General features: G+C 39.0%; 1 protein-coding gene across 1 annotated transcript in view; it reads left to right on the forward strand.

Moving 5' to 3' along the window:
• FAM120A (family with sequence similarity 120 member A) overlaps window positions 1-26212 on the forward strand; it is a 129009-nt gene that overhangs the window by 12146 nt on the left and 90651 nt on the right. Inside the window, exons 2-3 of the mRNA XM_090274005.1 lie at window positions 10620-10866; window positions 13696-13778. Coding sequence (XP_090130131.1) covers window positions 10620-10866; window positions 13696-13778 — 330 coding nt within the window. The remainder of the gene's footprint in view (window positions 1-10619; window positions 10867-13695; window positions 13779-26212) is intronic.

Consider the following 26212-nt stretch of genomic DNA (forward strand, 5'->3'; position numbering starts at 1 on the left):
TAGAAGCTATGCTGAAGACATAAAAGAGGAGACCGCCTAGGGAATTTGGCTGAATTTAGCCATCTGCCTTGTTTTACTTCTATCAGAATTGTTTCTAGGCATTTTAGGGCCAGTATAGAGTGGAACTTGACCCACTGAATTATCTGTAAAGGTGATGGTAGTCTGCAGTAGTTAAGGATCTGTGATCTAGAAACACGATCCTTTCATGCTCCAGTCATTTTGGCACTTCCTACTGGTCTCGGGAGTAAATTGGCTTCTTTAGAAAGACTAAATCTACCATGCTTTTGTTATTTTGCCGGTTAGCGTAGAAAAGTATAACGAGAGTGTGTTGCTGGAGGGTTGACTTTTCTTAGGGCACTGCCTTGTTCATCTGAGAAATGGGAGTGCCAGCCAGTCTGGACTAGGGAGGGTTACTTCACTGCCTGCTTAAGTGAACACAAGCACTGGTGTTTTACTTGCCTGCATCTGTGTGAGTCAAAATATTTCAGTAAAGAATTTGCAGGTGTCACCATCTTGAAATAAATTATATCAATCTGGAACTTAAATTTTAATGTATTGTATTTTGGAATTAGATTTCCAACAATGGTATTGCTAGGAGTTTGGTGAGTTACTATGAAATTAATATAGTAGGCTAAGTAGACACTAAAAACAAATAATATTGGTCTTTTCTACTCTCCTTTTATCATTTTTATATTTTTACTTTTAAAGTTTATAAATTTTAATTTGCATTTTTATGACATCCACTGTCTTATTAATTTTTTTAGCAGAGAAAAAAAAGTTTTATTATTGAATAAGTATTGAACCCATACTACTATCACATCATAGACAATTTGCTAAAGAAATTGCAAAGAAAAAAAGAAATCTCACCCTTTTAAATAGCTTGAGAGACACAGACTATTACCTGCATGCCAATGTCGTTACTCAAAGGAAAAATAAAATTTCTGTCTTTTGACAAGTGCCTGAGATTCCTGAGAAGGTGTGGAGGGTGGTCATCACTCTTCATTATTATAAATTTTATTTTTATTTTTAAAATAGTGGTAAACTATAGATAACAGATATTTTACCATTGTTAAGTATTCAGTTCAGTGGAAATTAAGTAATGCACAGTGTTGTGCAACTATCACCACCATCCCTCTCCAGAACTTATCTTTCCAAATTGAAACTCCGTGCCCCTTAAACACTAATTCTCCATTCCTCCTCCCCCAACGCTGGCACCCACCATTCTACTTTCTATCTCTGAGAATCTGATGACTCTAGATCCCTCATATGAATGGAATCACACAGTATTTGGGTTTTTTTTGTGAGTTTCATCCATGTGGTCACATGTATCAGAATTTTCTTCCTTTTTGAGACTGGATAATATGTTCTCTTGAACATCCTACTACCTTTTGCTCAATGTTCATCCATGTGGTTGCATGTGTCAGGATTTTCTTCCTTTTCAAGATAGAATAATATTCTCTTTAAGCAAATACAAGGTCTGTCCAGAAGGTATCCAGCCTTTTAATATGAAAAATAGAGACACTTATTGAAGAACATATAAGAAACATTGTATGTAGGACAATGACTCCTCAGTCCTCTTCAAAAAGGAGGCACCTTGGGACTTCACACAGTTCTCCCAGTCACCATCAGCTGCCCCATATTTTCCTGAGTCTCATCAATAATCTGAAATCTCTTCCCTTTCAAAGGGGATTTTGGTTTGGGGAAAGGCAGAAGTCACAGGGTTCCAAATCTGGGCTGTAGGGGGGCTGAGTCACCTGGATGATTTGATGTTTCACACACAAAAAACCTGCATGAGAATGTGATGTCTGAGTGGGTGTGTTGTCATGATGAAGCTGCCAATCACCAGTTGCCCATAGTGGATGCCTTCTGAATCATCTGTATAGTTTCAGTGGAAGAATGTTCAAGCTTCAAACAAAATTTGATGCAGACTTGTTGCTCTATTTCTCATTTTGAATGTGACAGCCACACAGTACACATGCTCACTCAAGGGCATCTACTGCCCCCACAGACTAATATAGTAAAGTCGTCAGTGTTCACACAGATATATTCTAGTTCACTCTCCTTATCTGCCAGGTTACATGGATTTTACATAAACTATTCTCATTATATTAACAATGGCTTGACTTTTTCTGGACAGACCTCATATACTACCTTTTGCTTATTCATTGCGTTCACCTTTTGGCTATTATGAATAATCGACGATGGTGTAGCTTCTTAAGAGTCCATCTGCACCGCCGAGAATGGCGGTGCAGTCCGACTCGGGAGTGACACGGTATCTGTCTCCTCCCGTGTTGAATCGACATCTTGCGATGACGCTGGGGTGTCCTCTCCAGTGAAGCTGAAGCTACAGAGCCTGGGCAGGGTGATATGGAGGGTCTGCTGTTGCCCATGCAGCAGACCCCCCCTCTCTTCGCGGCTGAAGGGTCCAAGGGAAAGACGGAGTCAATACAGCTTGGCTTCAGGTGCGCCGCAGGAGTTGCCGGTGTTGACTACAACGTCAAACCGCCTTAGGGACTCCGGCTCCGGATTTTCTGTCGGGGTTTACTCCCTTAGCCTTTCCCCTGAAGAAGTATGCCGCAAGGCAGCAGAGGTTTTTTGGAGTCAGAGTTTTCCTTCTCTGATGTGCCCTGACTGGAAGATCGAACCAGCGACACTTAGCTCGCAGGCCGACGCTCAATCCACTGAGCCAAACCAGCCAGGGCTTTGAAAATGGGTGTGCATATATCTGTTTGAGTTCCTGCTTTCAATTCTATTGGATATATACCCAGAAATTGAATTGCTGTGTCAGGTAGTAATTTTATGTTTAATTTTTTGAGAAAGCACCATACTGTTTTTCATAGCAGCAGTATTTTACATTCCCACCAGCAATGTATGGTGGTTCCCACTTCACATCCTCATCAACACTTACTATTTCTGTTTTTTGGCTTTTTTTTTTTTTTTTTATAGTAGCTATCCTAATAGGTATGAAAGGTATCTTATTGTGGTTTTGATTTACATTTCCCTTATGATTAATGAAGCTGAGGGTCTTTTCCTGTGTCACTCCCTTATTTTTTTAATATTTATTTATTTGTTTGTTTGTTTATTTTTAGAGAGAGTGGAAAGGAGAAAGAGAGGGAGAGAAACATCACTGTGTGGTTGCCTCTCACTCGTGCCCCCAACTGGGGACCTGACGTGCAACCTAGTTACGTGCCCTGCCTGGGAATCGAACCAGTGACACTTGGTTTGCAGGCCTACTCTCAATCCACTGAGCCACAGCAACCAGGGCCTTGTCACTCCCTTATTTTAAAAGAAATTATTTTTCCTTGCTTTTAAGACCACTGCAACCAGTTCTTATAAACAAGAGATATGTAAGGTAGGAAGCTTATTCAGCTTGATTTCAGATTTCCTGAGAAGGAGAGATTCTCTTTTAGAGACATAGCTAATATAGGTTATAATGTTTAAATTGCCTTTTTAAAGTAAACATCAAATAATAAAAACCTTCCACCAAATTAGAGTTGACTAAGTTTTACCTACCTATACCTAGTGACCACAGTTCTGCTGGATAAAGGTGAAAGCCTGATATTTTTTTCTTAAAAACAAAATATTTAGGTCAGCAAATACCTTTTATGTTCAGATTGACTTATATCTTTTAAATCTGGTAGCTAGCTGAAGTATGTGTCCCATTATTCCTTGAGCTGTTATAAAATTATTCTAAAGAAAAACTGCATATAGTATTTTCTTTGTGTCAGAAAAATCTGTATATGACAACTCATAGTGTTTCAGGTCCTATATGAAAGGTATGAAGAAGGAGATTCTTTTTCACATAGCTTCCTTAAAAATAAATAATTGCTGGCAGTTATCAAGTGCTTATTTATGAATGATTCTGAGGTGTTTATGTAGTAACTCATTTAATCATCACAGCTACCCTATCAGGAAGGGGAGTACTATTACCTTTGCAGATGAAGAAATGGAAGTACAGAAAGTATTAAAGTAGGCAGTGGAGTTCAGTTACATTGTGCCAGAGAGAAAACCTCACTGGAAGTGCTGCTTCACTGGAGATTAGGAGTAACTGTGTTACCTTTTCATTCTTATAGGACTATCCCATAGCTGCTTTCAGCATTAATAATTATACTTGCACAGTAAGCTTGGGAATTTTTTAGTCATTATTCCTTGAAGAAATAAAAGGTTTGATATATCTGCCTTTTTAATGATGAAACTTAAAACTACTGAGATAAAAATTTACATAGGATTATTTGGTAAATATGTAGTTTCCCATCTAAGTACAAAATACTTCATTGAGACCAAAAATAGGACATTTTGCCAGATAATGAAGCTCTTCAATAATGACTGCATGCATCAAATTTCTTATGGATAGATGGGTGGAGAGGTGAGGCAAGATGTACAGTGGTTCCAAGGTGTCTGGTCATAGCTCCTACAGCACGTGGCAAGAGCAGTGTGCTCCGTGCTCTGCACACAGGACCTCTAGGATTTCACCTCCTTGATCTGAAGCTGCATTTTGATATGGTGTGATGGCAGCCACAGCAAAAATAAATCATAGTCTTCTGCCTTTAAGGTGGTGGGTGGTCTCTGGTTACCAGCATTTTCTGTATGTAATCCATGCATGATTACCAAGTCTGGTTCACTCTGTGGGAGGGAGGTTTGTCCCTTTCTGTTAGCTGTAAGTAGGTAACTTTCAGGCTTAGTTCTTTAGCTTGCTTTATACTTTTTGAGAGTTCAAATTGAAATAATCTTCCCAATATTGTATGTAATAATTTTGCTCACTTCTAAAATAAGAATTAAGAACTAGACAAACCAATTTCATTGTATGGTGCCCAGTTTAAGCCAGGGGCTGAAAGGCCAGGGAATTGGAGAAACAGAACACAGGTGAGATGGTAGATTAGACACAAGATGGGAAACGGAAGTAAAGGCATTCAGACCAGAAGAAAAGACACACTCAAGGAAAAAACAGATGATGCCCTGTCAGACCCTGCTTACCAGAGCTTAACCTCTACATTTAATTTTTATTTTTAGTTAAATAACTGGCTCTCAAATTCTGGTTTTACACAACGCAGACCTTTTTCCTGTACCCACCCAATATGCATCAAGTCTTCTGTTTACCCCATATAGTCATCTGCACCTGATTTTTATCAGTCTCTTTGACTCTTGGCTTTTGGACTTCATTCATTCATTCACTCATTCACAGGTTTGTAGTTAACCCAGTCCCATCTGTGGAACGCCTTCTATGATACCTCCCTTAGTGCAGTTGTCCTGGTAGAGTTGTGTTTTCTCTTATAGGCTCTTGGAGACATTGCCCACTCACCTGATGAAGTAGCTGAAAAGTCTTTTAGTTGGTGTCCTGTAGACTATTGAAATTTTTCTTCTCTTTTTAAATTTTTTAAAAAGATTTTATTTATTTTTAGAGAGGGGAAGGAAGGGAGAAAGAGAGGGAGAGAAACATTGATGGAAAAGAGAGAAGCATCAATCAGTTGCTTCTCACATATCCCCACCCCAGGCCTACAACCCAGGCATGTGTCCTGACTGGGAATTGAACTGGGAACCTTTTGGTTTGCAGGATGACATCCAACCCCCTGAGCCACACCAGTCAGGGTGAAATTTTTCTTTTAAAATAAACTTTTTGGGTTAATTTTTGGTTTATAGAAAAGTTGCAAAGATGGTTCAGAGAGCTCTCAAATACCCTTCACTCAGTTCCCATGCATGTTAATATCCTAGGAACTGGTATAATTATCAAAGCTGAGAAATTAGCATTGGTACAGAACCCTTAACTGCATTATGTACTTCATTCAGATTTTATCTGTTTTTCACCCGTGTCCTTTTTGGCTCCAGGACTCAATTCTGGGTATCCTGTCACCTAAAGCTGACTCGTCTCATTGTTCCACTCTGGTCTGAAAGAGCTCAGCCTCTGTTTCTCTTGACACTTTGGAGGACTGATCACTTTTGTAGGCTGGCCTCCAATTTTGGCTCTCTGATGTTTTCTTGTGATTTGGGGAAAATACCCAGAGCTGTAGTGCCCATCTCATTGCACTATACCACAGGGTGCACGATGTCAGCAGAATTTAGCTGATTGTGACCATAGTCACTTGGTGAAGGTGATGTCTGCTGGGCCTCTGCTCTGTGATGTGACTGTTATCTCCTTTGCTGGTTTGGTTCATGTAAGTTGTTACTCAGTACAGCTCACATTCAAAGGTAGGGGAGGGATTTTACATTATTATTTGAATTCTTTAGGGAAGATTTGTGTCTTCCCCCTTTATTTCATAGTTTATATCTATCAATAGGAACTTGTGTATTCATTTTGTACTTTGGGTTATAACCCAATACATGTTATATGTCATTTTGTTGCACAAATTGTTCCAGCTTTGGTCGTTGGTTGTCTTTCAGGTGAACTCCTGTGTCTCTCTGACACACTCCATCCTTTGTTTATGAGCACTGCTTTTCTTTCTGGCACTAAAAGGTAGATGCTCCCAGCTCACCTTGGATTTCCCTGTTCCAGCGGTCACCCATTTTTCTCAAGGGTTGTGGTCCCTTTTTATGGACCAAACCTAGGTTTGGGTGTTCTCACTTCTGGGGTGTTGCTGCTTCTCAGGCCTCAGCTGACAGCTGAGAGATATACGTGTGTAGACTAACCCATATGTACACATTTAACTCCAGTGACTTCTCTGCCTTTCTGCCTGTGTTTTCACCTACACACCAGTCCCTATAGATGTCTCTGTGGTCAACGTAACACCACAGGGTCGTGATGGGAGACACTGGCTTATCCACCATTCATATACTCCAGCCTTACATATGTGAGTGGTTTCAGCATTGTTGACCTGCAACGCCAGGAGACAGATTACCAAGAAGCATTCAGTGTCTGTGTGCCAAACTCTGTCTGTAGGCCTCACAGCTTCCACTCAAACTTGTTTTCCAAAGTTACCTTGGGGAGCTTCCCCCATCCCACTCAGTAGGGTTATTTCAGACATTTTATAATACAATTTGATACATTTGTCAGTCTGCATACTGTCCTGGTATCCCGGACATCCTAGCAGATTTTTAAAAAATTTGTGCACATTAATGTTCATTCTCTCTATGAGACGTACAGTTGTCTAAATTTGTACAGATATACAGAGTCATGTTGTGTTCACCACCCAGTTAGCTCTTAACTTTTTCAAGGTTCTTTTCTTTCCTAAGTGAGTACTGCCACATCACACTTCCTTTGCTTGCCCATTGAGAAGAATCACATCTCTGTTACCTTGTGGTTTTTAATGCCATGTTGCCTTTTCTTACATAAAGGCAAAGAAGTTTTAAAAGGAGAAGAATATTAGAATTTTAGAAGTTGAAGGAACCTAAAGGATCCACTAATTTTATGTTCTTAACTGGGCAGGTTGGGCATCAAGCCAGAATTGGAACCTAGACATTTTGGTTCTCCTCCCTATCACTGTCACTCTGGGTGCATGAGATAGGAAAGATGAGCAAGGCTGGGGTACACATTTCCTCACTTTGCTTTAATTTAGGTTTGATGTCTCTGCTTATGGGTGTGGTTTCTTTATTTTTTGTTTTAGGTTAAAATATTAGTTTAATGTTGAGTGAGCTTTGGAGGAGAACTTAAGGTATTGTTAATGATTTACAAATTAGTATTATAGTGAATTATTAACAGTTCATTCACTTTGTTTTTTAATACCAGTCTTAAACCAAATGTTCTGAAGAAACACGGAATTGTATTTGTGGAAGAGGTGATTGTGGAGAGCTCCACATTCCACTCTATAGAGGCAGAAGAAAACTTTAGAAGTCTCTATCGGATGTTGGCTTCTACTGAACAGAGTATATCTTACTAATCTTTATAGATAGTTAAAAGACTCTTAGGGGACCTTCAAAATGGGACCATCAGTGTTTTTCATTCTTTTGGTGCTTACTGGGTGCCAGGCACCAAGCTAGACCCTTGATACACAGATGAGTGTGCTTCGTACCTTGTCATTTGGCATGAGAGGGGCATGTGAAAGGAGGACCGTTTGTCCCCACTTCAGTTGCACAGAGGTGGCCTACAGTATGGGCATGGCTTATACCTAGTGCTGCTTCAGTTTTTTAATGAATTTTTTTCTTTTCACAAAGCCTTTTATAAGCATAATTGTACCACTCTGATATAACTATGGTGGTTTTTGCTTTTTCCCTTCCAGTTCACAGTTTTACATGGTTGTATGTACAGGTTGTGTGTATTCTGTAATGGTTTAATTTAATCTTTTGTCATAAGCTTTTCCCAAGTTTCTCCACAACACCACGTAGCTTCTGTATTTAACTTATTTTTTCCCGTAGGAGTCTACCCCTGACCCTCTTTATGTTTCCAACCTTTTTTAATTGATTGGGTGCATTGGATTCTTAGGCTCTATTTCCTGGAGTAAGATTACTGGGTCAGAGAGCACAACTATTTTACAACTCTGGAACTGCATTGCCTATTGTTTTACAACCCAGCAGCCTCTCTTGAAAGCATGCCAGATTAGACTGATAAACCGCCTACTCTGCCTCCATCACCTGCCACTTTCTCCAGGGTCAGTGGGGTGGGGCTACACACACACCACACTGACCTCCACGCCTTGCACCTGGCTCTTGCCCTGTTTGAACACTCATCTGGGCAGTCCCGGAAGGGCTGACCCCTTCCCTCACCTCCAGGTGATTGTGAGGATGATGTGGTAATAATGCCGTGCTGTGAGCCATGCTGCCCAGTGACTGGCAGTGAGTGGGCTCTTGAGGATAAGCCATGTCATCTCTGGTCTACTGTCCTGGAGGTAGGCAGGGCCAATCTCTGAACTGCTGATAACCTCGGTTTCCAGAAGAATGGGTTAGTCAACTCTCACAAAATATAAATATTGAGTATGCAGTACTCAACTCATTCATTTAATTCTGCCTCATCTTCTCCACAAGCTCTCTGATCTATGGAGCAAGCAGCCATGCTGTCTTTACTAGAACTCCTTGGAGAGGTGGGGAGTAAGGATGTGGTAGCTCATACCCTTTCATTTCAGGGATTCTTAGAAACTATGTAGACTTATTATTAAAGATGTAGGCAAAACAGCTAGGAATTACTGGTTATTTTAAAATGCTTTAAGATGTCACAAATATAAAAGTCTATCTAAAAAGTGATTTGCGGTAGAGAGCTTGGACTTGAAGTTTATCCTTTTTAGAGAGTGAGAATATGAAGCTGGCGTAATGTTAGAATTTTTTTAAACTATACTTTTCTATTTTAGTGAATGAATAGCGTTTTTAGGTTAAGAGATGATAAAACAAGATTCTCCTGTTCTGGGAAGTGTAGAACATTAGCTGTCTTAATTGCATGTTTCACTTTTTTCTTACAAAAACTTTTAATCAAAATCTTTACCTCAAGAATGCAGAAAATTATTTTTCTTTAAATATGCATCTTTAAAAGGTTTGCTTTGTCTCTAAATGACATTTCACATTTACTAACTTTCCAACAACATTTGGTGACTGCTTCTGTTAGGAGAATAGTGAGAACTTATAGTAATTCCACAGTGATATTTAGTAGGTGACCATTGAACGCTTGAACTTAATTTCTAATGTAATTTAATTTTAATTCCACATAGCCATACATTGTACAATGTAGTTGTAGAAATTTACATTTAAGGGCACTGATTTCACCGTTAGGGCTCCGTGGAAAATAAATTTTCCACAGGAGCTAAAACACCTGATTTTTAGTTTAAAATTATGTTTTCTAAAGTACCTTATTTATTGTAGAAACAAACAAAAAATCCTGCAGATTTTAATTGGGTGAATGAGTTTAGGGAATAGCAGGAGACTAATCAGTTGTCTTTAATTGTTATATATATTTTAGGAAAATGTTTTTCAATGCCTGTTGGTATATGTTTAAGAACAGGGAGGTTTTGGGCACCTTTTACTTGAGGTAGGTGGGGTGACTTTTTGCAGTGGGAGAACCAGTAAAGAGGCTTTGGCTATAGTTTTCATCGCTAAAAAGGCATAAATTTAGACTTAGTCCCCATGGTGATCCAGAGCCTGATGCTGCACCTCCAGGCCTGGTCTTTGCACAGAATAAGCATGTGACAATTATTTGGGGGTAAATGTGTTTATTCTTATTATTCCATATGTTGAATGCTTCAGTGTATATAATAACTAGTACATGGACATACTGGGCCATTTTTTGTTTTAAATTCCTCTGATTATTTTACCTATTTGACACATTTGATCTACTCCAAAGAAATTACTCTGGTTTCACTGAGGGTGGCTGTCTTCTCTCTCTCTCTCACCTTCTTTCATACTTCTTTATTTTCCTGTTCTCTTTTTATGAACACCCTTTTTTTTCCCTTCAAAGTACTGGGTTTTGTGGGGGCTTAGCATTGTGTATTTTTAAGTAAGGTGATCTTTGAACTTGATAAGAAATCAAAAATTAATTTGCAGTGTGTAAGGGATCATATGGTACTGACTAGAACATGATTTCCCATCTGAGCAGTGTGCTACACACTTTTATGGCACTTTGGACTGTTTGGCTTTCTTGGGTATTTCCCATATTCTTGGGTATTTCCCATATCTGGAATTTTCAGATTCTGTATAGACATGTCTGCTCATTGAGCATGTGTGCGGCTGTGGTGCCCAGCCTCTGACCAAGTGTCCTTCTCATTGCACAGGTTGCACAGAGCATCGAGGACCATCATCAAGAAGTGATTGGTTTCTGCAGAGAAAACGGCTTTCATGGCTTGGTTGCATACGACTCTGATTACGCGTTGTGCAACATCCCCTACTATTTCAGTGCACATGCCCTAAAACTGAGCCGGAATGGGAAAAGTCTCACCACAAGCCAGTACCTGATGCATGAGGTGGCCAAGCAGTTGGACCTGAACCCAAACCGCTTCCCTATCTTTGCCGCTCTGTTAGGTAGGTGGGCAGTGTGAAAACTATCTCAAGTCATAAAGAAGTTCTCTACCAAGAACATACTGATATTTTAAATTTTAGGGCTGAAATGTTTTGAATTCTATCTTAAATTTAAAAGAACCAGGGAATGGGCTCCTTCTCAAAAGCACTTCTTAGTATTATTTTTGGTGTTGCTGATAATATGCTTCTTTTCTACTGTGCTCAGTTATGTAGTGTGCTATTGAGTCCAAAAAACTAGTTTTGTGAATAAATGTACTTAAAGTTTGGGGAAGATAACATTTTAAAAAATCACATGTTAACACAGTCCCACTATGAAAATTAGACATTTAAACCTTTGGCATAAATTATATTTATTATAGAGGAAAATATGCTGTGGAGTTAATCCTGTTGTCTTTTCCTCCTCATTTTAGGACGCTCACTGTAATAAAAATAAACTGTCTTATCTTGTTTACAATGCCTACATTTTAAGTAAATATATAAATGTCTTTAAAAATTCCCTTGGAGGAATTTCTTATGTTGAATGCCTAGAAAGAATGAAACCTTGTTTTAACTAAGGTTTTACATACTGTGTTTAATTTTTTGCTGAAAAATGACTATAATAGTTAATACGGTCATCTGTCACTCTCTGTCTGTATTTTGTAGTTATTTTCTTTCTTTTCTCTTCTGTCAGCTCCTCTGTCTGCATATCTGTAGCTACTTGAATATCCAGCTCTTTGTTGCTGTGAGTTTACAAGAATTGTGTCCACAATATAAGTAAACATGTTTTGAAAGAGGTCCTTCTGTGATTAAAACCCATAAAATGCAGTGATGGGATTAAAGGCTGTTTGTAACACACAAACCCTTTTGGAAAAACATGTGTGCTCAAGATAGTGAGGTCATATTGTACTATCTCAGTTTGTATTCTGTGGAGATTAGCAGCCTAGTCTGGTTGTATTAAGAGGGGTGATATATTGTGGATTACTTTTAGAAATTTCTAGTTAACAGATTTTTATAATCATTCCAAAAAGTTATACACAATTAGAAATTATTGTAAGCAAGCTACAATATTTCAATTTATTTGGTGACAGCATTTCAAATTGTATAACTATCGATGAAAAAAATTCTGATTTCATAACTTGTCTTTGTTTAGGGGATATTAATTAATTTTTTTCCTAAGATTTTATTTATTTATTTTTAGAGCGAGGGAAGGGAGGGAAAAAAAGAGGGAGAGAAACATTCATGTGAGAGAGAAACATCTATTGGTTGCCTCTCATACGCCCCTACTGGGGACTGAATCTGCAATCTTTTGCTGTGTGTAGCAATGCCCAACCAACTCAGCCACACTAGTTAGGGCTAATTGACTTTTCACGAACTAGAAAATTGTATGCTTTTAGAATATGAATGACTTAGCTAGTTTGAGATGTGGAAAGGTACGCTTATTTTATTTAAGAAACATTGACTGTATTTCTTGGTACTTAATGCTAACTCATACTCTTCTAGCTAAATTATTTTGTGAAATTTTAAAATAAATGGAAAACAGTCAGTAGTAACATTTTGAATAATTAAGTAATGAATTAATTTAGGGCTTGGAATTTCTTCAAAAATTAGGTAAATTATAGACAAACTCTTAATTGGATGATCATTTTTATTTTAGATTTTGTGTAAAAGTTTCAGTGTCTTCAAGTGAGAAAGATTATTTTTCTTTTCCTTTTTGTAGTAGAAAGTGTAGCTGTATAAGTTGTGTTTTAGAAAAGTTGAGTGGAATATTCATTTAAAATGTTTTTGACCCATGTTTTAACAGACTGTTACTTATGTTGGAATAGGTTTAATAGTTGTTTGTACAGAAGTTTAAAAAAATCTCAGACACTTCATACATCACAGTGAAGTTCTGTGCAGTCCATGAACAGGAAAGCAGAGCAGAGTAGTGACTATACAGTTAGGACATAGCTCTGCTCCTCTGGACATCACGGCAGTTCATTACTTCTATATTGTGATTTTGTGTATTTAGAATATTATGATTAGGAATGTTGCAAATGATCTCATCTTGTTTGCTTTCTGTCAGCAGCTAATTAATGAATCTACTGTCTCTGTGTGGTGGTGACTAAATTATGATATAAAAATCACAGAATTATTTAGGAAATTACTGCTTTTAAATTGCATCAAGATAATTAACACATTGAAGATGTCAGTATACGTATCAGGCATCAGGCACACTACAGTAAAGGGAGAATGTTTCCCCAAAATGTAGTTTTTCCACTGAGTATAGTTCTCATTTGTGACATACACTGGAGATAGGGTGCACGGCTGAACGACACTGCTTGGTAGTGTTGTGGTCTGTTCTTTGTCACATCTATTTGTAGGTGGTAGTGGAAATTACAGGAGGAGGGTGTTGATCCATGTCATGTACAGTAGTCATTGTTGCTTAAACCTTCCTGAGATTCCACCTTTGCTGTTAAACTAGTTCACAGCTGGCAGTGGTCTCTTGAACCAATGAAAACTTGTATCAAGGTGGCGCTATCAGACTGACCTTAGTTCTGTGCATGGTAGTTGTTTAGGTTGTTATACAATGTACCCAATGTGACTGCTGTTGGAAGTGTACTGTAAATTCACATTGTACTTGAGGCAGCTATAAGAAGTCTGCCTGCTATATGCTGCTTTACATTAAAAGATAATTATTCCCCATTTCTGTGTGGAAGTTTTATGTGGTTTATCAAGTGAGGTGGTCCTAAAAAGTCATATTGTAAAGTCTAAAACAAAGAAGCAAAGGTAATCTTCAGATTATGACATGCAGTGATAAGTTTCCCTGTGTTGCTGATGGTGATAGCTTTTATAGTATCCATGTTTGCATTCTAGGAAATCACATTCTACCTGATGAAGACCTGGCTTCCTTTCATTGGAGTTTACTTGGTCCAGAACACCCACTAGCCTCACTTAAGGTACAAATTTATTTCATTTCTAACATTGTTATTCATCAGCTGTTGATTTTGTTATTACTTTAATATAAATAATGATCCTTATAGTAGAAACTCTATCACGAAGTTAACAATGTTATGCTTTCCCCTAATTTCTGGATCTGCACTGCCTTAAAAACAATCGACTTTGTCTTGTTTCCAGCACCTATATTTTAGAGAAATTACAAATGTTCTTAAAAATTCCCTTAAGCCCAAGCGTCCATAAGTAGATGAGTGGGTAAAACAAATATAGGACATTTACACAAGGCACACTACTCAGCTGTAAAAAGGAAGAAAATTTTACCCTTTGTGACAGCATGGTTAGACCTGGACGACATTATGCTAAGTGAAATAAGCCAGTCAGAGAAAGACAGATACCATATGATTTCACTCGTACATGGAATTGAACGACAAACTGAACTAACAAGCAAAAGAGACAGACTCATAGATAGAGAGCAGGCTGAGAGCTCTGGGGAGGAGGTTAGAGGGTGGAGGGATTGAGCAAAGAGGAAAAGGATTCATGGACATGGACAATAGTGTGGTGATTGCAGGGGGGTGGGGGGTATAAGGAGGATAAATAGTAATGGAATAAAAATACAATAAAAAGTAAATTAAAAAAAAATTCCCTTAGAGAAATTTTTCATGCCCCATACCGAGAAAGATGGAATTCTTTCAGGTAAAATTTTTATGTTAATTTTCTTTTCTTATTTGTTTGTTTGTTTGTTTGAGGGGGCTGCTCTGTAACAATTCTCCCCTCTCAGACTTAGGACCCTTTATAAGGGACAATGGGCGAGGTCTCATGCTCCTCTAGTTGCTTCAAGCTGGACATGGTCGTCATCCTACCTACCCTTGGGTCCAGAAATCCCTAATAAGAGTAGGGGTGTGGAGGGGAGGGTGGCCTTTCCACATGGGGAAGGAATTTGCAGAGTCTAGGTCCGATGGCTGTCTCCGGGCAATGGCATGCTCTGTTTAACAAGCTGGCAATCCTTCTTATTTTCTGGGGACAACAGATTTGGCAACAGGGATAAAAAGCATCATTAAATTATAACCGCTGGGTGACAAAAGGCAGGGATTAATTTTTCCATGTCCCACATTAGAAAAAAAAAGCCTTCTTTGGAGGAAGCTGTGCAAGGCAAGTCATACCTGTCCAATGCCCTTTTGCCCACTATACTTAGTTTGGGCTTAGGGGAATATTTTAGGTTTTCCCCCCTCTCAGACGTCTGCTCTGGGCCTTTTTTGTCCAAGCCATTAGGATGGAAAAGAGAAATCAGTTTTAAAGTGAAGACCCACAGACCACCCATACTTCACCAACCCAGCCAGTTAGTTCAGCCAAACCGTTGAGTCTCAGGAAGAGGCGATGCAGACAGGATTAAGTGAGGCCTGTACATATCATCACTCAGGGAATGAAATCATATGCTTATGCCCTATGAAAACAGAACATACATGTTAGTTTACGCAATATAACCCACAAACCAGTCTCTAAATCTGCGAGACTCTCTTACTAGAAAGACAGGCAATTGCAAGGCATTTGACATTCTTCTTGCCTGTAAATTAAGCATCTTTGATGATGTCACAGACCTAGTTTAACTTTCAAATGAAAACAAACTTTAAATGAAAATAGACTTGAAAGGCAGCTGCACTAGTCTATAGTCTATCACTGAGCATTATGATTTTCCTTGAATCTCGATTTTTCTCCTTAAGGTTACCCTCCTTGTCATTAAAGGGACTGCATTAAGTCCAGTTTTAATTTACAGTATTCCCTCACTTATTACCGGTATTACATTCTAGAACCTCTTGTGAATAGGAACCTTACATTTATTCTACACTCTTAAACCTACATAACTTTAATAACATCTATACAGTATTGCAAAATCCTGCAATATAGCGAAAAATCTGCGATAAATAATTAAATTTAATATTTTTAAAAATCCCGCGATAGTGAGGCCGCAATAAGTGAACCACGATATAGAGAGGGACTACTGTATCCTGTTCATTTGCATAAACACAACAAGAGCAGCAAATTATCACATGATGTTTAAGTCTGCTTTGCTGGAACTTACACAAGGAACCTTTAGGTTGACCTTCAGTCTGTCCTTCAGGGCACAGAGCTAAGCCACACCCTGCCATTCAGCCTTGCCTGTAAACACCTGCCTTTTCCAAGTCCTTCAGGTTTTCCATTGTGCCTTAAGGTTTCTTCTAGCCATCTTTCAGGAAAGCAGCCTTTGTTCCTTCCCTGGAAAGATTGCTATGAACTGCACAATCAACCAAGGTACCAGCCTTTTTTCTCATGCACTTTTATTACCTTAGAAAATCAATCCCAGTTCCTCAGGGCTTTTTGGTAACAACCAGAGCCCAGGCACACCTCCTTTAGGCATTACATTCCAGTCGAAGTCTTGGTTAACAAAACCTCTATTAACAACTGGTATTATTAGTTTTATGCAGAGAATCTTATGTCATTACTTACTTCTTCAGAATGCCAAATTCTGGAGGGATCAGGTAGGGAGAAAAATATACAGTGTGAAGGAAAATCCTTGTTTATCTAGTATTCACTACAGTTGCATCTGCATGCTTTACACTTTGTTTTGTTCACTTTCCTACATGTGCAATTTTTTTGGGGGGGGCGGTGATTTGCTGACTTATTTATTTATTTGCTTGTTTTTTCCCCACTAAATACTTCTGTTTTCCTATTACAGTTGTCCCACTTTTTCCCCATTGCTTCCCCCTACCCTGCCCACCCCTTCTCTCACAGTCAATCCCCACCCATTGTCAATGTCTGTGGGTCATTTCTACATGTTCTTTGACTTGACCCTTCTCATTCTTACCCCACTTCTCTCCTCCCCTCCACCCTTGTCACTGTTAGTCTATTCCTTGTTTACATGCCTCTGGTTCAGTTTCGCTGATTTATTTGTGTTGTTTATTAGTTTCCTGTATTAGGTGATATCATATGATATTTGTCTTTCATTGCCTGGCTTATTTCACTAAGCATAATTCTCTCTAGTTACACCCATGTTGTCGCAAATGGTAGGAGTTCCTTCTTTCTTTCTGCTACATAGTACTCCATTGTGTAAATGTACCACAGTTCTTTGATCCACTCATCTACAGATGGGCACTTAGGTTTTTTCCAGCATCTGGCTATTGTAAACTAGTGCTGCTATGAACATGTGGATACATAGATTCTTTTAAATTGGTGTTTCAGGATTCTTTGGGTATAGTCCTAGCAGTGGAATTGCTGGTTCAAAAGGCAGTTCCATTTTTAGTTTTTTGGGGAAATTCCATACTGTCTTCTATAGTGGCTGCACCAGTCTGCATTCCCACCAGCAGTGCACTAGGGTTCCCTTTCCTCCACATCCTCACCATCACATGTTGTTTGTTGATTTGTTGATGATGGCCATTCTGACTGGTGTGAAGTGGTATCTCATTGTGGTTTTTTTTGCTTCTCTCTGATGGCTAGTGATATTAAGAATTCTTTCATATGCCTATGGATCCTCCGTATGTCTCATTTGGTGAAGTGTTTGTTCAGGTCCTTTGCCCATTTTTTAACTGGATTCTCTCTCTCCTTGCTGTTGAGTCATATAAGTTCTTTATATATTTTGGAGACCAATCCCTTGTCGGAGATATCATTGGCAAATATGTTTTCCAATATGGTTGGTTCCCTTTTTATCTTGCTGATGTTTTCTTTCACTGAGCAGAAACTCTTCAGTTTGATGTAGTCCTATTTGTTTCTTCTTTCCTTTATTTCCCTTGCCTTAGGAGATGTATCGGTGAAAATATTGCTATGTGAGATAACTGAAATTTTCCTGCCTATGTTTTCCTCTAGGACTTTTATGGTGTCACGCCTTACATTTAAGTCCTTTATCCATCTTGAGTTTATTCTGATGTATGGTGTAAATTGGTGGTCTAGTTTCATTTTTTTGCATGTCCCTGTCCAGTTCTCCCAGCACCATTTGTTGAAGAGGCTATTTCCAGTCCATTTTATTATGTTCCTTCCCCCTTTGTCAAATATTAGTTGACCTTATAAACCTGGTTTGGCTCAGTGGATTGAGTGTCGGCCTGCGAGCTAAGTGTCGCTGGTTCGATCTTCCAGTCAGGGCACATCAGAGAAGGAAAACTCTGATTCCAAAAAACCTCCACTGCCTTGCGGCATACCTCTTCAGGGGAAAGGCTAAGGGAGTAAACCCCGACAGAAAATCCGGAGCCGGAGTCCCTAAGGCGGTTTGACGTTGTAGTCAACACCGGCAACTCCTGCTGCGCACCTGAAGCCAAGCTGTATTGACTCCGTCTTTCCCTTGGATCCTTCAGCTGCGAAAAGAGGGGGGGTCTGCTGCATGGGCAACAGCAGACCCTCCATATCACCCTGCCCAGGCTCTGTAGCTTCAGCTTCACTGGAGAGGACACTCCAGCGTCATCGCAAGATGTCGATTCAACACGGGAGGAGACAGATACCGTGTCACTCCCGAGTCGGACTGCACAGCCATTCTCAGCGGTGCAGATAGACTCTTAAGAAGCTACACCATCGTCTCTCGAGACGGACGGCTGCCAACAGATTTCTAACCTCTCTATTCTGTTCCATTGGTCTATATGTCTGTTCTTATGCCAGTACCAGGCTGTTTTGATTACAGTGGCCTTGTAGTATAGTTTGGTATCAGATATTGTGATTCCTCCTACTCTGTTCTTCTTTCTCAGGATTGCTGTGGCTATTCAGGTCTTTTTGGTTCCATATAAATATTTGATGTATTTGTTCTAGGTCCATGAAATATGGCATTGGTACTTTAATTGCATTGAATTTATAAATTGCTTTGGCAGTATGGACATTTAAATAATGTTGATTCTTCCCATCCATGAACATGGTATAGACTTCCATTTATTTCTGTCTTCCTTAATTTTTTTCTTTAGTGCTATGTAGTTTTCCGAGTACAGGTCTTTTACCTCCTTGGTTAAGTTTATTCCTAGGTACTTTATTTTTCGTGTTGCTATAGTAAATGGAATTTTTTTGCTAGTTTCTCCAATTTTTTATTGTTGGTGTACAGAAAGGCCTTTGATTTCTGAATATTGACTTTGTACCTTGCTATTTTGCCAGATTCATTTATTACATTAAGTAGTTTTTTCGTGGAGTCTATAGGGTTTTCTATGTACACTGTCATGTAATCTGCAAATAATGACAGTTTTACTTCCTCTTTTCCAATTTGGATGCCTTTTATTTCTCTTTCTTTTCTGATTGCTGTGGCTAGAACCGCCAGCACTGTGTTGAATAGGAGTGGAGAGAGTGGACATCCTTGTCTTGTTTCTGATCTCAGGGGGGATGCTTTCAGCTATTGCCCATTGATTATGATGTTGGCCTCAGGTTTTTCGTATATGGCCTTTCTTATGTTGAGGTATGCTACCTCTATTCCCATTTTGCTGAGTGTTGTCAACATAAATGGGTGTTGTACTTTATCACGTGCTTTTTCAGCATCTATTGATATGATCATGTGATTTTTCTTTCATTTTGTTTATATGGTGTATATACATTTATTGATTTTTGAATATTAAACCATCCTTGCATTCCTGGGATGAATCCTACTTGATCGTGGTGTATGATCTTTCTAATGTGTTGCTGGATCCGGTTTGCCAATATTTTTTTGAGGATTTTAGCATCTATGTTCATCAGTGATATTGGTCTGTAGTTTTTTTTCTTTGTCATGTCTTTACCTGGTTTTGGAATTAGGGTAATACTGGCTTCATAGAAAGAATTTGGGAGTCTTCCATCTTCTTGGTTTTTTGGAGTAGTTTGAGGAGGATGGGAGTTATTTCTTTCCGAAATGTTTTGTAAAATTCACCTTTGAAAGCATTTGGTCAAGGGCTTTTGTGTGCTGGGAGTTTTTTGATTACTGCTTCAATTTCACTCTTTGTTATTGGTCTGTTCAGGCTTTGTGCTTCTTCTTGATTCAGTTTTGGAAGATTATCTGTTTACATAAATTTGTCCATATCATTTAGGTTGTCAAATTTCTTGTGATATATAGTTGTTCTTAGTAATTTCTTACAATACTTTGTATTTCTGCAGTATCAGTTGTGATTTCTCCTCTGTCATTTATGATTTTATTTATTTGGGTCCTCTCATTTTTTCTTGATGAGCCTGGGTAAAGGCTTGTCGATTTTGTTTAACTTCGAGGAATCAGCTCCTGGTTTTAGTGATCTCTGAATTGTTTGTTTAGTCCTTATGTCATTTAATTCTTCTCTGATCTTGATTTCCTTCCTTCTACTGGCTCTGGGCTTTGTTTGTTGTTGTTTCCCTAGTTCTTGTAGCTGTAGAGTTAGATTTTTTATTTGAGATTCTTCTATCCCTTTTAGGTAGGCTTGTATTGCTATGAACTTTACTCTCAGGACTGCTTTTGCTGTATCCCATAGGTTTTGGGTTGTTGGGTGTTTATTATCATTGGTTTCCAGAAACTTTTTTATTTCTCCCTTGATTTCATTGTTAACCCATTCATTATTTAATAGCATGCTATTCATTCTTCATGAGTTTGAATGTTTTTGAGTTTTTTCCTTGAGGTTAATTTGGTTTCAAGGCATTGTGATCTGAGAAAATGCTTGATATAATTTCAATCTTCTTAAATTTGTTGAGGCTTGTTTTCTGTCCTACCATGTGGTCTATCTTTGAAAATATTCCATGTGTACTTGAAAAGAATGTATATTTTGCTTCTTTGGGGTGAAAACTTCTCTATATATCAATGAAATCCATTTAATTTAGAGTGTTGTTCAATGCCTCAATATTCTTGGTGTTTCCTTGCTTTGAAGATTCTTCTATTGTTGATAATAGGGTGTTAAAGTCCCCTACTATGAGTGTGTTTTGTCTATATCCTTCCTGAACTCTTTTAAGATTTTCCTTACATATATGGGTTATCCTGTATTGGGTGCATATATGTTTACAAGGGTTATATCATCTCGATGGATTTTTTCCATTGAGTTTAATGAAATGTCCTTCTTTGTCTCTTTTTATGGCCTTTCCTGTGAAATCTGTTTTGTCTGATATAAGTATTGCTACTCCTGTTTTTTTTTCATGTCCATTTGCTTGAAATACTTTTTCTATCCATTCACTTTCAGTCTGTGTAGATCTTTTGTTCTGAGGTGGGTCTCTTCTTGACAGCATATATGTGGGTCATTCTTTCTAATCCATTCAGCTACCTTCTGTCTTTTGATTGGTGCATTTAATCCATTTATATTTCAAGTTATTATTAATAGGTACTTATTGTTGTCATTTTTTCCCTTTGTCTTTGTGTTCCCCTCTTTCTATTTCTTTATTTTCTTAAAGCTGACCCTTTAGCATCTCTTGCAGTGCTGTTTTGGTGGAGATGTATTCTTTTAGCCTTCTTTTGTCTGGGAAACTCCTTATTTCACCTTCCATTTTCAATGAGAGTATTGCTGGGTTGAGTAGTCTTGGTTGTAGACCTTTGTTTTTCATTGCTTGGAATATCTTTTGCTATTCCCTTCTGGCTTGCAGTGTTTCTGTTGAGATATCTGATGATAGCCTTATTGGAGCTCCCTTGTATGTTATTACAGCAATCCCTCACTTATCATGAGTATTACATTCTAGAACCTCCGCGATAGGGGAAAATCTGCGAAGTAGGAACCTTATATTTATTTTAGTATTTACTGTAGAGTACCGCCAAATCCTGCAATATAGCGAAAAATCCGTGATAAATAATTAAACATAATATTTTTAAAAATCCCACTATACATTGAGGCAACAATAAGTGAACCGCGATATAGAGAGGGACTACTGTACCTGTTTCTCTCTTGCTGCTTTTAGGATTCTCTTTGTTTTTCAATGTCGCCATTTTAATTATGATGTTTCTTGGAGTGAGCCTCTTTGGGTTCATCTTCAGTGGGACCCTCTGTGCTTACTGGACTTACATGACTTTTTCTCTCATCAAGTTAGGGAAGTTTTCTGCCATTAGTTTTTCAAAATGGTTTTCAATCGCTTGCTCCTCTTTTTCTTCTTCTGGCATTCCTATGAAATGGATATTATTACGTTTCACGTTGTTTTGTAGCTAATAAAACATCTTCAGTTTTGTTCAGTCTTTTTTCATTTTGTTGTACTGTCTGGGAATTTTTTTTTACGTGTCCTCCAGCTTGCTTATCAATCTAATGCTTCCTCTAGCCTGCTTTTAATTACTTTACTCTGTTCTTCAATTCATAAATTGTATTCTTCATTTCCTCCTGGCTCTAATTGATAGCTTCTATGTCTTTTTTCATGCTGGTGTAATTTTCAGTAAGTTACTTGTAGTTTCCTTGGAGTTCTTTGTAGTTTTTTTTTAGCTTGCTGAGCTCCTTGAGCTTCCCTATAATCCATTTTTTGAATTCCATGTCTGATAGCTTGCTTACCTCTATTTAATTTAGCATTTTTTCTGGGGATTCCTCTTTTGCTTTCGATGAGGGTTATTTCTCTGTCTCGCCATTTTTTATGACTCTTCTTGTTTGTTTGTGCTTCTTAGATTGATCTGTACTTCCTGGATCTGCCCCTGGTGGCATCAGATCATGTATCAGCCTGTGCCTAGGCAGCCTGTTGGAGACTACCAGAGATCCACTGCCTTTGTGTGTTTCCTTTAGTTGTTAATCTATTCAGTCTATTATCAGCCATTAGGGTTAAGCACCAAGGATTGGGCAGATTAATTCCTTCGGGTGGGGCTTTTGCTTCCCCTCAGGCTGATGGCACTTGGACGGGAATGATCTGCCTGCAGTATGGGGAATGGGTCAGCGCTGGGACCAGGTAGGCTGCTCCCTCAGTTCTCTCTCCAATGCCAATGCCTCAAACTTTACTTCAGCGTCTCTAGTCTCCTCTGCCTTCCCTCTGCTGGAGCCAGAGTAAGTGGGTGCCAAAATATTTTTGTATATGATCTCTTTAAGAGCTCTTTGTCTCCAGCTGTTCCTTTTAGGCCAGCAAAAAATGCTGTGACTTTTTGCTTTTTACAGTTGGATGCTATTTTACTTTCTGTTCTGTTGCTGTAGGCTGGGAAGCCCAGCTGGGGGTTTAGACCCTGCCCTTTTCAGCGAAAGCCCTGGGTGCTGATCTGTTTCTCATTTTCTTCAGCTGTCACCCACGGGAGCCAAGCCAGCCCCTTCACTTCTCCATACTTTCTACCAGTCATGTTGTGATGAAGCGGCCTTTTCTGTCTCTCCGTGGTTATAAGACTTCTGTCTAGCTAATGTTCAGTTGGTTATTACAGGTGATTTCTCCACAATTAAGTTGTAATTCCAGATTGGTCCTGGGAGGAGGTTAGCATAGCTTCCACTTACTCCTCCGCCATCTTGGATCTATATGTGTATGTTAATTTTCTTACAAATATTAATTTTTAATAGGTAATAGAGTTATCTGTTACTTATATCAGTGTCTTAGCATTGTTTGATTAATTTCATAACTTTCATACATTTTGTAAAACTAGAAAAGTATTATTTAAGGCTTTAATGCTTCTGAATGATGGAGGAGACCAAAGTTCATTAGAGAAATGGTTCATTTGTACTTAATATTGTTCATATAAAGCATTTTATTAACACAATATTTATTTTCTTATCTTTCTCTCCTTCCTATTTGTGAAAATAATGCACATCTGAGAAGATCCACTAACTTTGATCTTCTAAAGTGGGAAAGTTTATGCTTTGATGTGAGCACAGTAGTTGAATTGATATGAGCCACTAGGAAGCTTGGAGTTGCACATGTGAATGGCTTCCTGTGGTTTTTCCAATTTTCTGTGCTGGATAAATTGTACTATTAGTGTTATAATCATGGTTGCTGTTTGTTAGGTGGGGCATTGGGAAGTCAGGACATAGGCTAACTGGCATTTTGGCCCTGAGTTCCTTGTAGTGAAGGGGAGGTTGCATGGAATAGTTTCTAAAGGCACTTTTTACTGTAAAAGGCAGATTTCTGTCAAAATTACTTTCCCTCCAGAAGGTGGGTTAGTTTCAAGTTGTAGTTTCTATGTATTAACTGAGAGTGAACTTCAGTGATACCTGAAAGTTCAAGTGAAATTCCTTCCCCATCTCTTGTTTTGTTCTTTGCCATCCAGAACCCACTTTATTTCCCCTCTTACTAACATGTCACAAGTGTTTTCATTGCTGAAAGTTCTTGCTATGAGGGTTTCCAACTTCCATTCGAAAGTCAGTCAGCCTTTCTCTTATTAGTAATGACTTGTTTTATTTCCCTTTTTTGTTCTTAAAGGAGAAAAGCTTTTTATTTGCTGTTTATATTCAGAAAGTGCTACACATTTGTAGTCTTGATTCTAAATTCCTGGTGATTCCATTATTTAAATGCAGATTTGGAAAAAGGACAGTCTTAAATCAGGTAAACCTAAAGGTATTGTGCTCAGTAGGTTTGTTAAGTAGTATACTCTCATAAGTCGAGACAAAATGAAGACTTGTTTTTTACAAGGTTTATGTGTTTTTGAATAATAGGATGAGAGGCTCCCACATTCTCAGACTAGAAGCATATATCTAAATTGAGCTAGACTTGCTTCATGTGTCAGAGGATAGAAGTGAGGAGCTGTTTGAAGAATTATTAAAGAACTAACTCAGTCTGTTTGACTGGTCACTAACATCATTATCATGTGTTTTTCCTAATATTTTTGTTAAGAAATATTATGCATGTAAAAAGTTGAAATAGAACATATTTATCAGTATATCTATCATCTTGGTTCAAGAGTTAATATTTTGCTTTAAAGTACTGATATTAATATGTTTTTTAATTCAACTGTTTAGAAGTTGCAGATTCATAACACTTCACCTGTGTAAACTTCCTTTTATATCATCTTCACCTAAAAATAAGGGGATGATCTGTAACTTATTCATATTACTAGTATCACATCTGTATTTAAATTTTTCCAATTGTTCCCTGAAAATCATTTATAACATTGTTGTTTTTAAAAAAATTAGGATCCAGTCAAGTTTTATGCATTATTATTATGTGTATTTTAAATATTACCTGTGTGTTTGATAGCTTTGCTGGATAGAGTAATCTTGGTTGTAGGTTGCTTTTCATCACATTGAATACTGCTTGCCAGTTCCTTCTTGCCTGCAAAGTGTCCTCTGAGAAATCAACTGATAGTCCCTTAGGCACCCCCGCGTAGGCAACTCTTCACCTCTCTCTTGCTGCCCCCAGGACTCTGTCTTTATCTTTCACCTTTGGCATCTCAGTCATGATGCGTCCTGGTGTGGTCCCCTCTGGGTCCAGCTCGCCTGGGACCCTTCGTGCTTCCCGGGCCTGTATGTCCATCTTCTTCACAAAATTTGGGAAGTTTTCCTCATTTTTTTCAATTCTTGCTTCCTCATTCTGCACTCGTCGGCAGCCGTCCGTCTCGAGAGACGATGGTGTAGCTTCTCAAGAGTCTATCTGCACCGCCGAGAATGGCTGTGCAGTCCAACTCGGGAGTGACACGGTATCTGTCTCCTCCCGTGTTGAATCGACATCTTGCGATGACGCTGGAGTATCCTCTCCAGTGAAGCTGAAGCTACAGAGCCTGGGCAGGGTGATATGGAGGGTCTGCTGTTGCCCATGCAGCAGACCCCCCCTCTCTTCGCAGCTGAAGGATCCAAGGGAAAGACGGAGTCAATACAACTTGGGTTCAGGTGCGCCGCAGGAGTTGCCGGTGTTGACTACAACGTCAAACCGCCTTAGGGACTCCGGCTCCGGATTTTCTGTCGGGGCTTACTCCCTTAGCCTTTTCCCTGAAGAGGTATGCCGCAAGGCAGCGGAGGTTTTTTTTTTTTTTTTTTTTTTGCACTAGGAACATAAGAAAGAAAAGCACAGTCAACAAATCATTGATTTGAACCCCGTTTTCCTTCCCTTCATCATTGGTTTTGTGTGGATTTTCCTTCGTTTCACCTAGCATAACCTTCACTTCTTATGCGTTTGCCATACTTAAGCATATCTGTCAAGCCTGTGAGCATCTTTATCACCAGTGTTTTGAATTCTGCGTCTGTTAGGTTGTCTATCTCCTCATCTGTGAGGTTGTCTATCTCCTCGTCACTTAGTTCTCCTACTGGAACCTTGATCAGTTTCCCCTTTTGGGCCATACTTTTCTGTCTCCTCATTTTGACAGGCTCCTGTGTTTGTTTTTCTCTGCATCCCAGGTAGAGCTGTCATTCCTCTTATGTTGTAAGGGGTGGTGCCTTAGGGATTCTTCAGTACTGGGCGACCTGTTTCACCACATTCTGGCACTATATGTGAGGGAGAGGTCCGAGAGGGAACAATGCCACCTGCCTCTCATTCACCCCTTTTCCAGGCACCTCTCCCGCTTCCGCACTGGACTGGCGCCCCTCCAGCTGCTGCCCTGGCCGTCGTTCCCATAGTGGGTGGCTCTGCGGATGTTCTAGGACTGTGGGGGCCCTTTAAACAAGCAGACTCTGCTGAAACTGGCCGTTTCTGCCTCCACCCCAGTCCGCACTGGTCT

Source organism: Furipterus horrens, unplaced genomic scaffold (genome assembly GCF_987537825.1).
Source record: "Furipterus horrens unplaced genomic scaffold, mFurHor1.1.pri manual_scaffold_4, whole genome shotgun sequence".
Lineage (NCBI taxonomy): Eukaryota > Metazoa > Chordata > Mammalia > Chiroptera > Furipteridae > Furipterus > Furipterus horrens.